Source organism: Syngnathus floridae, chromosome 11, assembly GCF_059516105.1.
Source record: "Syngnathus floridae isolate MCC-2025c chromosome 11, RoL_Sflo_1.0, whole genome shotgun sequence".
NCBI classification, from domain to species: Eukaryota; Metazoa; Chordata; class Actinopteri; order Syngnathiformes; family Syngnathidae; genus Syngnathus; species Syngnathus floridae.
This window is the reverse complement of record NC_142423.1, coordinates 7,938,420-7,953,275: the sequence shown is the minus strand read 5'-3', so window position 1 is coordinate 7,953,275 and position 14,856 is coordinate 7,938,420. Positions and strand designations below refer to the sequence as shown.

The following is a 14,856-nucleotide window of genomic DNA, read 5'->3' as shown; positions in this document are numbered from 1 at the left end:
GGTATTGCGGAGCAAGAATTGACATTTTTTTTGTCAAATGTTTACACAATAGGGTGATGTTTCAAGTGTGGGCAAAAATTACATTTTTCAGATGCCATTCTGTTATTTTATTAAAAAGAAAACACTGTTTATTCACACAATAGAGTGTTTTAATTTTAAAATAACATTGATAACAGCCATTTTCTGCTTTAGTCTATGTGGCATGGATCAGCCACCTAAAAGAACATAAGGTGATAAAAAAAATAAATACATTTCAGACACTACAAATACTGAAATGAGGGAAGCTACTATTAGGAGTACATGATGAAATTATAAAAAGTAAAAAAAAAAAAATTAAATATCCAATCCATGAAGATGATATTACTAAACATAAAACAACAGATTTAAACAAAGCAATGATAGCCAACTTCAAGAGTACAAATATAAACATGGGATCTGCATCTTTTCCATTATCCACCTTTCAGAGCCACTTTACAAGATTCCAAGACTGGCTGAGAAAAAAAAAAATATTGAACCCCACCCTCGACAATCTAATAGTCTACTGTAAAACTATCTTTACAGTTTGTTTTATAGTCTCATGCTCTCCCATCTTTTCTAAAGGCTAATAAAACCACCATGTCAGTCTGTTTTGCAAACAGATTCCTAAATCTAAACACCAGTGCGGTGTCATCACAACATAACAAAAGACACATGGCTCGAGAGCAGAAGAGACCTAACACACCACTAACAGGAACTACTTACACAGGAAGCCATCGCAACCGGTTAGCTGGCGAAGCCCACAGCGCCACCTGACCAGCGAGTGTGAATGTTCTGATGCAGACCTTGACATGGAATACACGCATACCATGATGGGAAATGTTTGCTTTTCGCCAGGCTTCGCAAATATCAAATGAGTGTTGCTATTGGTTCTTGTTGTAGGAAACAAAAGCGTGTTCACATTTGTTATCACAATAGTAAAAAAAAAAAGTACCTAGTTAAAAATCAGAGCACTCAAGACCTCTTTGTGTTATTTAAGGCTAAATATGACAGAACACAAGAGTGTGTTACTGAGGACAAGTTCAGATACATTCATTTGAGTGTTGACGAAAAAAAAGTGACCCCCTCCCAATATCATAATAAAATCAACGCATCGGTTATCTTCATATATGCTGTAATTATACACCTCCCTACACACTGAACAGAATTTAACTTGAGATATAAACAGTGACAAGAACTGTTATCTACAGATATCTACATGACGAGTCATGGAAACACAATTTCTTCAATCAGGGATGCTACACATTTCTGCAGACTGAAATCTTTCAGTTTTTGGATGGATTTTTTATTTCCCCTCAATCTCTGGGCTGTCAAAACAGTATATGTCCTTCAGTGAGTTTTTGCGTGGTTTGAAATCAAATCTGAAGGAAATCCAGTGAGTGCCGCTACAGATTTCTCAGCAAATCCAACACAAAGGGAGTTTTACGTGCAAGAAGTCAGTCACAAATTTTTACGTTGAATAAAACTCCCTTTTGTATTGGCATGTGTGGGATCAATTTTAGCAGGACTATAATTTGTCAAATCACATCCCATTTTGATCAGTCTCGCCATAATTAAACTTTGTGTTCGTCGGCTCCTGTGTGAATATTCAGTGTCCCGTCACCTCTATGACATCATCATCTGAACTATCACCTCCATTCTCTGCACTCTGATACCTGTCAGGTTGGGTTAGAGCCGCTCCTAACAGGCTGGATGTTGGATTGCTGTAATGTGAGAGGAAGCCGGACGTATTCAAAGCCGAGTTTGCTGCGGGGAAGCCCGCCGACCCAGAGAGAAGTGGGCCGGGAAACATCCTGGGCTCGGGGAGCAACGACTGGCTGTAGTTCATAGGGAATCCCGATGAAAGCAGGCCCGCCACATTGGGGCTCATCAAATATGGTGGCAGAGAACCCGACGGCAGTGAGGAAGTAGTCGTCGATGATGATGCAGACGGTATTGGAATGGTGTTGGAGGACGGGGAGAGGGCTGTGGGTAGAGCCGATGACGAGAGGGGAGGAAGTTGTCCGTTGCCCGGTGCGGAAGGGAACATGTTCTGTAGGTCGGCCAGTGTTTGTCCCGGCGTCTGAAGGAATGAGGACCCACTACTTCCACCCATCAGAAGAGGGTGAGTCATATTCCCCAAGTTTCCCAACAGTGAGGAAGAGTTCAGACTCACTGGTGGAAAACTGAGCCCACTGGAATTCAAGGACAATCCGGGAAAATGCGATGCGGCCGGAGTCCGTTTGGCCGTGGCGCCTTGACTTTCAGTGTGCTTGCGTTTCACCCCTTGCGTCTCAAAAGTGGAACTCAGCAGGTCGTCGTCGAGCGGAGGCCGGAGATCTGGAATCAGGCTGCCTCGATCTCCCGTGGCAGCGACGGACACATCGGAGAGTTGGTTTCGCACGCCGCCGGCGCTGTCGCTGGTGGATGCCGTGTAGTGGCTGAGCTCACGAAGAAGCTCGGCGTTCAAGGGGGATGAGGACTGCTGCTCCACGTCAACGTCGATGTCAGGTGAGTGCTGCAGTTGCTCCCTGGGAGATGCGCAGCCATTACTGAGTGGATGGATCACAGATCGCTGGCCGTCTGCGGAAAGGAGGGACAAGCATTTTTCCCAATGCTACATTTAGCAAAATAACAATCCCATCAGTAAACATGAAGAAAATGTGTTGTGGTCTAATCATTTATATTCTTCAGCCACCGGTGCAAATAAAACTCCACTCGCCTCCCTCTACTCAGAATACCAACAGGCGGAACCTGTTGTTTAATTACAACAATAAATCACGATGTGTGTGTACCTCTTGAAACAGTGGCGCCCCCGGCGAAAGGCCGACTGATTTTTCCAGATCTAACTGCAAAAATTCTTCCATCATTCGTCCTTATGTAAGTACCTGTAGCAAAAAAAAAAAAAAAAAAAAAACATCAGATGATGGACGCAGTACACGCGTAACAAACACAGAATGAACATGATTATTACATCCACCTTTCGATCCTCTGATCACATGGATGCTCTCGCCAGCGCGAATTCGAGCTTGGACATCTGTTGTGCTGTTGGTTCCCGGGATGAGAATGTCTGGAGATTTTTTACACAGTACATTTTGAAACTCGGGCCAAAACGATTACCAACACTACATATTGAATGTTAACTAATTGCATGCTACGATGTATTTGACACAGTACCAGTTGTGGTGACAATGCGCTGAACGTGAACTCCGGCCTTCTGCAGGAAATTGACAGGTAAACTGCCAGGAGAGCTCGCTCCCGCCATGCCCATGACAACTTGGCGAGGCATCATGGGGATCGGGGTTGACTGGATGGGCCTCACGCTCGCTACTGGCTTGTCGTCAGGCCGGGCCATAGCACGCCTGGAAATAAGAACGTTGAAAAACAAATGCAGCAACGTTTGCGAGCTGCTCCATCAAATACGACAAAAGGCTGACTTGGAACTCACCAGCCGCGCTGACTGAAGGCAGGTAAGTTGGCAAGCGCGTGGTTGCTGCTTGGATAATAAGGCGCGTAGGAAGGACGAGAGTAGGGCACCGAGGCTCGCTTTTCATCCTCGTAGCTTTTTTTGGCCGCTCTCTTCTCCGCTTTGGTCAGTTTGGATTCCTTCCGGTCCACTAACAGAGATTCGTGTTGGAAAGGTTGCTGTAGCGACAAAAGGAGAGAAAGAAACTCTTCTAAACCTATCCGACAAACCGTCAGCTCAATCACACAACAGGACGGTGATCGTACTTTAGTGATGAAGTGCGGGTAAAGCTGACAGGCTGCATAAATGACCGGCTCTTGTTCCAAATCTCTCATATTGATCTTGTTAGCTTCAGGTTCCTCCTCAACAAAATGCAACAGTGACTCCACTTCCTTTCGAGTAAAGTTCAGCGTCGGGTTCAGGTCATCCACGACGCGGTCTGCAATGAACGGGGCGTTTCAAGCATTGAACTCGGCCAGTGCGGGGAAAACAATTCCGATTGCTTACCGGACATGCCCTGTTTGGAGACCTGTCTATCGTAGATCTTCTTCTCCAAGGTAAAATCACAAACCAGGCGGTAAATGTAGCAAGGTTTCTTTTGACCGTAGCGGTACACCCGACACACCGCCTGGGCGTCATGACACGGGTTCCAGGAGGCGTCGAACACAACGACGCGGTTCGCTCCGATCAGATTCACACCCAGGCAACCCGCTCTGGCAGAAGGAGAACATTTGGGACAAAAAATTTACAAAAGAGAAGTGACAAAAATGATGCAGGAAGAAGTGTGACACACACCTGGTAGACAGCAGGAAGAGGAACGATTTGGTATTCTCTGGGTCATTAAACAGATTAATTAGCCGCTCTCGTTCAGAGGAAGAAGTGCTCCCATCCAGTCCTACGCAAAGACATTATTTTGTTACATTCAAACAGCAGTTAATCTATTTTTCATGATCAGTGCTCCTCCTAATGTTGTACGCTGCTTCACCTTCAATTCATTGTGACTTGGAAGAACACAAAACTTACGATAATAATTGACATTCCGAACCCAGTTGGGGTTCTGAGACTCGGTGGCGTCTTGTGATGGAATGGGTCTCTTTGATAAGAAGTCCTCAATGACTGTCAGGGTGGACAAGCTTTGACTGGCAAGGGAGGAGGAGATATTAGACCAAGTGAGTGAGCTTTTTTGAGCAACAAATTCATTTCAAATCTTTACCTGAAGACCAAAATCTTGTCTCCTCTTCTGACGCTTTCATCGATCAAATGAAAGAGCAGCACCATTTTGGCAGAATTTTCCAGAAGTCCTATCTGGTAGTTTGACATGATTTCCTTTGCCTGTGACAGAAAGAAGAGCGTCTGTAAATGACAACTGGGCGTTTTTCAAAGCAGTCGTGGCGAGAACGAATGCTTATGAAGGTGACGTGGTACCCATTCATAAGTGATGACTTGATTGCTTCGATCCTGCGAGGGATTGAGCAGCGGCGGAACGTTATTGGCTTTGCTGTTGCCGGACTCCGACACTTTGCCTTTGGGACCGCCGGCGATGTCGTCGAGGTCCAGGTCTTGCTCGTTTGCCTGATTCTCTTTTTGTACAGCTTCATAAAGCACGTCTGGGTGATTCCAGATCTAATGTGAAGATAGAAAAAAAGAGTTTTATTGATCAAAGTCACATGATGCAATCCTGCATGGGGAAAAAAACGTTTGATTCGGAAGTCTTACCTTGCAGCATACGCAAAAGGCCTTTAGGGGGTTTAGACCAAGCCAACCATTATTTCCTGCCTCTCTGAAGCGATTCATAAACTCAGTGTAAAGCGCTTTCTGTATGGGAGATAGCCGCACCAAGATCACGTGCTCCATTTTAATGGGAAGCTGGTCCTGCAGAACATCGTGGCCTCGTCTGTAAAGCCGGAAATGAAAAAAGACAATGAGCGTGCGCGCTAGCTATTTTTCTTCCAAAAATAGACTGCCAAGGGAACCTGCTCACCTCTGGACAAAACCCTCCAGCAGGCTGTGCAGCACATGGCTACGGTACCGCATCAAGCGAACATCTTGAGGCGTACTATCCATACATTGCCCGTTCAGAATGGGCCGCTCAAACATGTTGCTGAACTCCTGCCGCGTGCCTAAGAAGTCCGGCCTGACAAAATCAACCATGCACCAGTATTCAATGAGATTATTCTGCAACGGATAACCCGTCAGAACCACTCTGCGCCTCGAACGGATATTCTTCAGAGCCTGTGACGTGCTGGCGTGGTAGTTCTTAATGCGATGGCCCTCGTCACAGATCACCACATCCGGACCGGGTCGTAGAATGGACTTTTCGATACCTAAATACAAATTGAATGTATTGATTTGCACTTGTATATTAAACATCCATTGATGGAGTTCTGCCCACCTTTCATGAGTTCTTGTTGTCTATCTTCCTCATCTAGATCAATGATGACAGGCCCGACAGGCTTCTTTGATTTCCTTTTCTTGCCTGTGACAAAACTCTTCTTCATTGTGAGAAGGCGGTACATCTCGTAGCCCATTAGCAACACGCCTCCATTTTGGCTCCAGTCCTCCACCACCTTGGCCCGTGCCATGGTAGTTCTGTCGGACACACATGGACGATGACAAACAGAGCAAACATCGGGACGGGACGTGTCGTGCTCACATACTTGTGCTCATCGTTTAGAATTTGAACTTTGAATGTACGTCCGAGAAACAAATTGGGGTCGGTGTCGGGGGAAAGCGCTTCCTGCGGTGGGAGCCACAGGTTGAACTCTGCCAGCCAGTTCTGAAGTGTGTTCACCTAGAATTTCGGCAACATGAGTTGAAGCTAAATAATATTACGAAGGTAAAAAAAAAGAGCAAGAGTTACGCAGTCACCACTCGAAATACTCACAGGAACAATTGCCAAAACGGTGTGAGCCTCGGTATTCCGCAGCAGGATGTCAATGAAGGAAATGACCTGCAATGTCTTGCCGAGCCCCATGCTGTGAGCGAGGATGCAACCAAAACCACTGCTGCTCTTGTAACGCTCCAGCGACTCAATCAAGTTATCATACAGAAACCTGATACCACCAATCTGGGGGAAAGATAAGTGGAAAAAATGTCACAGTGACACACTGGAGGAAACTTTTGGCATTACCTGGTGAGGTTTGACAGCCTTGGCCAGCTGCGGTGCGAGATAAATGTCCTTTTCCTCCGCGGGGTGGTTGATATTAACCATCACGCGGCCCTGGGCATCAGGCAAGTTCAGAGCGTCATTGATGTGCGCTCCGCTGCTCTCCTCTGTGCCGCCGGGGCTCTCGTCGTCCTCATCGCCCGACTCGCTGCTTATCTGCAAGGTGTCTTCGTCCCCGGAGCTCAGTTCAATTATATCTGCGCCGACCATAAACAGAGCCATGAGTCAGTGTCATTAAAATAGAATTATTTCATGAATTGTTTTTCTAAGTACTAGTCAATCTGAGGTACGGTATTTATTTAGTAAAGTAACACACACATACCACGTACATATAGCACAAGAACTACGATCTGATTTACCATCTCTAATAGCCAGCTCAGGGAGTTTTGGTTCCATGCTTTCATCTTCATCACCGCTGCTGTCCAAGCAGATCACATCCTGCTTACCGAGAAGGGAGGGGACCAAGTGAGACACCTCTCCAAAAAAGGATGTTGGGCTCACTATCGGAATGATGGCATTTCAAAAAAATAATTAGTTGAATTTAAGGACTCTGAAAAATGATAAACAGTGATCAGAAATAATCGTGAACCTAGTTGGGACTCTAACAAAGTTGGAGCAGGTGTAGGGAAGTCTTTCCTCTGTTGCTCCAGACGCTTCCGCCTCTCCATCTCTTCCTGTTGAGCAGCCTTGGTTCCAGCCTCAAGCTGGTCCTCCTTCAGTAGCTTTCTGTTGGAGTCAAACCATAACGTAAGCGATGGTTCAGTGTCTCCAAAAAGGTAAAGAATTTTGGGAACACTCAATTAATTACACACGCACCTGATATTTTTCCTCATGTGTGCAGGCTTTGTAGGCTTGGACCGTTTTGAAAGCTTGGAAGATTTGGTTACTTTAGAAGCTTTTTGTTTCTTTGATTTGCTGGAAGGTGTCTTGCTTTGACTCGATTTGCCTGGGCTGCCCGGTTGACAGCGAGAGTTTGGTCTGGAGGGCGCCCTGGAGGACGGCTGGGATCCGGGCCGTGACTCCGAGGAAGGATCTCCAGAGGTAGCTGAGGTAGCACTAGCAGGTTTTTCTTTGAAGAGAACAGTATATCAGGATTATACCGATTTAGTTTGATTTAAGCGGCATCTGTTTTTGTGTGACGTGAATTGAGGACAAAATCAGCTAATTCAAACTGCCCATGAGATCTTGAGGAAAAGAAACACTCACCCAAACTGAGATCCTCATCATCGTCACAGTCTTCATCCTCCCCATCCTCATCTTCTTCCTCGTCCTCCTCGTCTCCCTCCTCTGTATCGCCATTGTCGTCCTCTTCATCATTTTCCTGGTAATCCTCTTCACTGTTAAGGCTACCCTCCAGGTCACTTTCTGAAATGGCCTCTTCAGACATGGCGTCTTACGGGGCTCTCAAAGTATTACCTGCACATCTTCATCAGGGGTCCTAAAACAAACAAAACATTTGAAAGAAAAGTTGATGCAACATAGTACTCTGAAGAATCCAAGTCAGAATCGTTTTGTTGATGGATCTATGCCTCTTCAAATTTCAAAATAGAATATTTTACTAGACGTGTGAATTGGCATGATTATTTGACATTTGGTCTATACCTAAGTTAAACACTTGAACCTTACTTTAATACCAGAACGTTTAAATTTGTCGTTAAATTATTTAATTTAATCTCATTTTGTCCTGATTACGTTTGAATAAACGATGCACAATGAAATCGCTGGAAGATACAGCGACAGCAAACTATACGTCACAAGACAGCTAAAGAATAACCACACTTGCTGCACTTAAATAATTCAACTCCAGTACAATTGTTTCCTGCCTCAAGCAGCAGACGAATACGCGTTATGAAACGACACGTAAATGCAAACCCCCCCGCCCCCAACTATTCGTGTTTATTGTAGCAGTACAGCAATCCAGCCTTATTTTGCAGAAACCCACATTTGCTCAACCAACGAGGCTCATTTGCCATTGTGACAATGAAAATGTGCTTGCGCTGTGTGTTACGCTGAGACAGATAACGTTAGTCGACAGCAATGCTTGCTAATATTCTCGGCTAGGCAGACGCGCTAACTATATAAATAATGACATATTTTATCAACTTACCGTGAGTGGAAATGCCGATGTTAATACGCACAGTGACCGATCAATTCACTTGCAGGCTAATTGTAAAAATAAAGCGATTGGATTTTTCCCATTTACAATTTTCTTCCCCCAGTGTTACAGTGTAATCCTTCCTCCGAGTGTTCCATGTAACAAAGTAGTGTTCCGCCAGTGTTTGAAAAAATGAAAAGTCCTCAGTAATTTGTGCTCACTATATTTCTTGAAGGAATCTTCTAATTTATTTCTGACTGCATATATATCATTTTATTTTGGTCTTTTATTTCCATAAAAATGATTGGATTAGAATTGTTTTGTGTGACAATCCGTCGATTGTTGATGACGCAATTTGTAGGCGGCTGATTCTTGTCTTTTGTGTTTATCTTCAGCTTGTAGTTGTCTGGCGAATAGATCGGCGCGATCAAGATCGCTCCCTCTCCACCAATGGACGTGAACAATAAAATCGCTTAAATGGTAGCTTGCATCAAGTGCAAACGTAAACATGAACAAAGGGTGGCTGGAGCTCGAGAGCGACCCAGGTGAGTTATTTCAACAGATTCACAGCAATGTTACGATAGCGGGCGTTTAATATTTATTCAAGATGCTCATCTCCGATTGTATGATGCTACGGACACAACTATGCACCAGGCATATGCAGTTTGTGGTGTGCACTTGGTTTGGTTTATTTAGCATGCGTTTTGGGAGCAATCGAGCTCCATCATCTTCCCTGTTATACGCAATATACAGTGATCTTTTTATCTTTCTGTCGTGAGTTATCAAACTCTGGGTTAATTGCATATTCCCTCCCATTATTAGGATTGTTCACTTTGCTAGTCGAAGATTTTGGTGAGTAGTTCAACCTTTATGTTGTCTTGAATTATATTAAAGACAGTACTGCAACAAACCCATCTCATTCTTTACTCGAAAAAGGTGTTAATTAGGTGTTTCACGTTTTATGCAGGTATTAAAGGTGTACAGGTCGAGGAAATATATGATCTTCAAAGCAAGTGTCAAAGGTATGTTTCTGTAAGCAATGCGGGTTAATGAATTTGTACAATGAGAAAAAATTGCTCTACCTGAGACCCTCATGCAATGCTAAGATTCTCTGCGGTGCATCACGAAGGTGTCACAAATGATCTAGTTTAGGCTTGAAATATATATCTGGTGAAAACAGTCCTGGAAACCTCTCAGACACATGAAATATATCTCCTATATCTAGAAGTTTCTTATCTTGAACATTTGAGGAATGCATCATTTTCTTTTTCAGCCCAGTCTATGGCTTCATCTTTCTGTTTAAGTGGATTGAGGAGCGCCGATCCCGGAGGAAAGTCAATACTTTGGTGGATGAAACCTCTGTCATTGATGAGGAGATAGTTAATGATATGTTCTTTGCACATCAGGTATCACAAAAGCAACATTTTGAATCTTATTAGCGAAATAACATGAATTCTCACTTCCTGTATTTTTTTCCCCCACTTTAGCTGATACCAAATTCATGTGCCACTCATGCCTTGCTGAGTGTGCTTCTGAATTGCAGCGGTGTCGAGCTTGGCACCACCCTAAGTCGCATGAAAGCTTTCACAAAAGGTTTCAGCCCAGAGGTATGTCAGATTTATTTTTATTTTTTATTTTATTTAACTATTTCCAAACTGCCCCCCTAATGGACCATTTTAAATGGAAGAACTTTATTCATATGACATCCTCCCTTTTTTTTTCGTAAAAATGCAATTGAAATGAAAGCATTTGAAAATACAATTATGCAACCTCTTGAATATGAATAATTAAATTATGGCATCGGAGTGTCATTTCATGTGAGTATGGGATTGAGAGAGTTAATTAATTCACTGTCATTGGCGGATATAGACGTCAAAGATCCATTTTAATTGGGCTGGCAGGAAATGAGTTCATGTGCGAAAATGTTCCAAAGAGAATCTGTGCCATAATAAGTGTGTTGGACAGCATGTGATTCCTCTTGCTAACATTACGTAGCAGTCTAAAATAGCATCTAATTTGCAGAGTAAAGGTTATGCCATCGGAAATGCCCCAGAGCTGGCCAGAGCACATAACAGCCATGCCAGGTAGGATATAATATTACACTTTGCAAATGATTTGGTCCGGTTTTGTAATCTTTTTTTCTTGAGAACGGTTTCTCTCTCTCTCTGTTTCTATGGAGACCGGAGCCTCGGCACCTGCCAGAGAAACAGAATGGGATTAGCGCAGTGCGAACTATGGAGGCCTTCCACTTTGTGAGCTATGTCCCCATCAAAGATCGCCTCTTTGAGCTTGACGGGCTCAAGGCCTACCCTATTGACCACGGTAAGATTGCTTGTACCTATTTGAATTTTAGCACTCGGAAGGTTGTAAAAAAGAATGTATATTGCTGTTTGCTGAACTCTTTAAGGCCCATGGGGAGAGGAGGAGGAATGGACGGATAAGGCTCGGCGGGTTATAATGGAGAGGATCGGCCTGGCCACTGCTGGGTGAGTGTTGAAAGCAGTCGATGCTAATAAGCGTCTCCTCAAGCTTCACTGCCAGCGCTTCTGCTCCTCTCGTTCTCAGCGAGCCATATCACGACATCCGCTTCAACTTGATGGCAGTGGTGCCGGATCGTAGGATGAAGTACGAGTCCAAACTGGAGGTGTTAAAGAAGAATCGACAGACTATTCTGGAAGGTCTACAGAAGGTAGGAAATTGATTTTTTTTTGCACACTTTCTCCTTTTGGACCTTATCAAAAGCATTTTCTATGTAACAAAATAATGAATTTTGTTGTGTCTTCAGATGATCCGACTTACCCAACCTGAACTTGTCCACGACAAGAAGCAGCAGGACTCTTCCGCACTTGACAGCAGCACCAATTCAATCAAGAAAGAAGCAGAAGTGAAGCTAGTAACATCGCAAGGGGTTGATCAAGCTTCTCCTGGTGCCTATTCTTTGAAATAGTTTTTTTTAGACACCAAAAGGAGGAATTTTAAATACAATACTATCTCCTTTATAGATTCCGTTGATGAGTCAAGAGGGAAATCAAAAGCTGCCCCCATTTCTTCAGGAAACACGAAGGCCACAGGAAAAGCACCCGGAGGAGGCTCACAGCAAGTCGCCAATCCAATCGTTCAACGCTTGCCCGCCTTCCTCGACAATCACAATTACGCCAAGTCACCGATGCAGGTGAGGGGGGAGGGGGGTTGTCCAATGCGCGTAAATGTTTAATGTATACTCACCTTTTGCCAATATGGAACAACAGTTCTGTGTGATTAGGAACGAACAAATGGCATGCAGTGACACATGGAAAAATAATGGACTGATATGAATCTGAATACCAGATCAAGTATTTGTAAAATGATAAATACTGCCACCTATAGGACAATGTCAGCCAATATTGGGAACTTTTTTATTTTTTATTTTATTTTTTTAAAGCATCTGTCATGCGTTGAAAGCACTTCAGCTGCACTTCAGCTGCCGCAAGCCATAAAATTAGGATGCTTTGATTGACAGGAAGAGGAGGATCTCGCTGCCGGCGTCGGACGTTCTCAAGTGCTGGGACCCGTACGAGCAGCATACTCCGAGGATGAAGATGACTACGAGGATGAGGAGGAAGTCACAGAATCTGTTGTTGGAGCATCAACAAGGTTATTTTCCTCCTGATTGATCCTTCCTCTTCTTTGACTCTTTGCTTTACAGATTTCCCATTTCATTTTTTTTTAAACGTTCTCCTTTTAAGGTTCAGGCGAAAGGCAAGTCTGCGATCACGAACAGCAAGGGTCGTAACCGGAATGGAGAGCCAGATCGCTCTCGGTGTGTTGGCTGAGAAACTGAAGAAGGAGGTCCAAAAAAAAGAATCCCTCAACACACCGCTCTCTGTGCGCACCGAAGGCCGCACCGGCGGCATTTGCATCACGTCGGCTTCGCAGCCCTCACCCACACCCAGCAACGAGAGCACCGACACGGCCTCGGAGATTGGCAGCGCCTTCAACTCGCCTCTTCGCTCACCCGCACGCTCGCAAGCCGCCACACGTCCGTCTAGTCCCGTAGCATCCCATTTGTCACGCGTGCTGTTCGGAGAAGACGAGTTGCTCCGACTAGACTCCCGACATAATCGTGCTGTAAGAGAACTGGGTCCGTCTGTCAGTATGGCCTTGCTACATCTACTGGAAGATGGAGTCATCTATTCTCTTCCACCATCTGGTTAGTATTCATGTACTTTAGCTATCACGTTAGCTTCACTTTTATACTATACAGTATAAACTTGCATGGAAAAAAAAAACACACGGCCATTTATTCTCGTCTCTCTTCTCCTCAATTGTTCAACAACGTTACATAGTCCATATTTTTTCTATAGATGTGGCTTTAGATGCAGTTAAGCCGCCTTGCAGTCCTGAGAAGATAAAGGACAAAGATCAAGTTGAGAAGGAAACGACAGATGAGAAGGACAAGGGACCATCTGTGGAGGTGAAAAAAGAGGAAGAGGAGGAAAACAAAGATGGCGAAGATGTGAAATCTAGCAAGGAAAAGCTCGACGCTCCCGAGCCTGCTGCTGACAGCAAGCCCCCGGGGGATAAGTACTCACCAAAAGTAAGTCCAAAAATGAGCATTTCTGCTGTGCGTTTAGAGCACAGTAAAATAACAAAGACACCATTCTGTCAATTGCAGGAGTTGCTTGCACTGCTCAAGTGCGTGGAGGCAGACATTGCCAATTATGAAGTCTCTCTAAAGGAGGAAGTGGAGAAAAGAAAGAAATACAAAGTGGGTTTAATATACTCACAACCGCTTGAGTGTTATTTGGCTGGCAGTCCGTATTGGCTTTTCATTAAAATGTTTGTCTTCTTTTATGCAGATTGACGATCAGAGAAGGACGCATAATTATGATGAATTCATTTGCACCTTCATATCAATGCTGGCCCAAGAAGGTAAATATCGTCCTCTCGTTTGTCCGATTCCATCCATGTGAATGTTACCACACGAACTTGCCTCACATATCCAAAAATACCCGCACTAATGATCATTTGAAAAAAATTTGCATACTTAAAAAAACCAACACGAGTCCTATCGTGGCCTTCTGCTGTATAATTTCACTTTAAATTGGTTGATCTCTGCAGGGATGCTCGCCAGCCTGGTTGAGCAGAACATTTCGGTGCGTCGTCGACAGGGAGTGAGCATCGGCCGCCTGCACAAACAGAGGAAGCCCGATCGCAGGAAACGCTCCCGACCTTATAAGGCCAAGCGCCAGTAATGTCAAGCTGTAAGAATCAATCGCAATTATCATGGTAAAACAGAAATCGCCACCCTCGTGAACTTCATCATGTTATCAAGTTCATTGTGGCGTTTTAGTCCCTGTTTCGTAATCTTCATGAAACTGAGCTAATTATTTGCTCAGTTTTTTTTTAAACAATGTGAGTATAAATGCAAGACCGTTTTAGTGATAATGTAAACTGACATTTACCATTTGTACATATGAAAGCAAAGAAAATGAATTTAGTGAACTTGAATGGTCTTTTTGGTCACACAAAGTTTTTGGACACAACTTCTCCAGACTCATGATCATAGTCTGATTTTTATTTTATTTTTTTCCCAAATGTAAAATATTCAATGTCTATACATCATGAAATTGCTTCTGCAAGATAAAAAAAAAAATGCAATCCTTCATGGATATTTTTAATAAGATATTTTGGGGAAACATTTTCAACTTGCAATATTCTTATTTTTCTGTAAAAAGTCAATAATATCATGTCATTTTTTTAACCTAAAAGACATCTCAGAATGAAGTAAGAATGTGCATATTTGTATGTGTGTGTCTTGTGCATATTTATATATAACTCTGAGCAGCAGGAACTACCTGAGCTCAAGTGTTATTACCATTGTGGGTGCCATTTCATACTGAAATAAAGTCAATTCAAACCATCTGTTCTTTTCATATTTCTTTTTTTCTTGGTTTTCTAAAGAGTCTACGTTTTATTTATTTTTAAAAATGCATGCAGATCAAATGCTTTAAAGCACAGGTGTGAAACTCAAGGTCTGGCGAATTTAAGTAATTCATCTACTTGATGTTTCTTGTATTAAAATGGTACATTTTCTTCCCTTATAATAATGTTGGCATTATCATTATTTCTCAA

General features: G+C 43.5%; 2 protein-coding genes across 2 annotated transcripts; one reads left to right on the top strand and one right to left on the bottom strand.

The window, feature by feature from the left end:
• Positions 1-92: 92 nt before the first annotated feature.
• rad54l2 (RAD54 like 2) lies at positions 93-8,890 on the bottom strand. The gene is made up of 22 exons (XM_088389894.1): positions 8,755-8,890; positions 7,854-8,085; positions 7,464-7,716; positions 7,237-7,373; positions 7,007-7,147; positions 6,612-6,844; positions 6,366-6,548; positions 6,139-6,272; positions 5,874-6,070; positions 5,463-5,805; positions 5,198-5,375; positions 4,907-5,104; positions 4,695-4,813; positions 4,505-4,620; positions 4,277-4,376; positions 3,989-4,194; positions 3,748-3,920; positions 3,464-3,660; positions 3,193-3,377; positions 2,996-3,085; positions 2,811-2,903; positions 93-2,598 (listed from the first exon to the last, which is right to left on the bottom strand). The coding sequence occupies exons 2-22, from the start codon at positions 8,032-8,034 to the stop codon at positions 1,625-1,627; spliced, it is 4,431 nt and encodes a 1,476-aa protein (XP_088246020.1). The 5' UTR covers positions 8,035-8,085; positions 8,755-8,890; the 3' UTR covers positions 93-1,624.
• A 184-nt stretch (positions 8,891-9,074) lies between these two features.
• bap1 (BRCA1 associated deubiquitinase 1) lies at positions 9,075-14,646 on the top strand. The gene is made up of 17 exons (XM_088389895.1): positions 9,075-9,287; positions 9,565-9,594; positions 9,710-9,764; positions 10,016-10,148; positions 10,230-10,349; positions 10,765-10,826; positions 10,922-11,064; positions 11,150-11,228; positions 11,308-11,431; positions 11,528-11,669; positions 11,745-11,914; positions 12,242-12,375; positions 12,468-12,931; positions 13,086-13,318; positions 13,397-13,489; positions 13,581-13,653; positions 13,843-14,646. Exons 1-17 carry the CDS (start codon positions 9,251-9,253, stop codon positions 13,974-13,976), a joined length of 2,226 nt encoding a protein of 741 aa, XP_088246021.1. The 5' UTR covers positions 9,075-9,250; the 3' UTR covers positions 13,977-14,646.
• Positions 14,647-14,856: the final 210 nt, after the last annotated feature.

Coding starts and splice junctions, on each gene's coding strand:
- bap1 (XM_088389895.1), top strand. CDS start 9,251: ATGAACAAAGGGTGGCTGGAGCTCGAGAGCGACCCAG. Junction 11,915..12,241: donor ACGCCAAGTCACCGATGCAG/GTGAGGGGGGAG, acceptor TTTGATTGACAG/GAAGAGGAGGATCTCGCTGC. Junction 13,490..13,580: donor AGAAAAGAAAGAAATACAAA/GTGGGTTTAATA, acceptor TCTTTTATGCAG/ATTGACGATCAGAGAAGGAC.
- rad54l2 (XM_088389894.1), bottom strand. CDS start 8,034: ATGTCTGAAGAGGCCATTTCAGAAAGTGACCTGGAGGGTAGCCTTAAC. Junction 4,377..4,504: donor TCGGAATGTCAATTATTATC/GTAAGTTTTGTG, acceptor GTCTTTGCGTAG/GACTGGATGGGAGCACTTCT. Junction 3,921..3,988: donor CTCCAAACAGGGCATGTCCG/GTAAGCAATCGG, acceptor CGTTCATTGCAG/ACCGCGTCGTGGATGACCTG.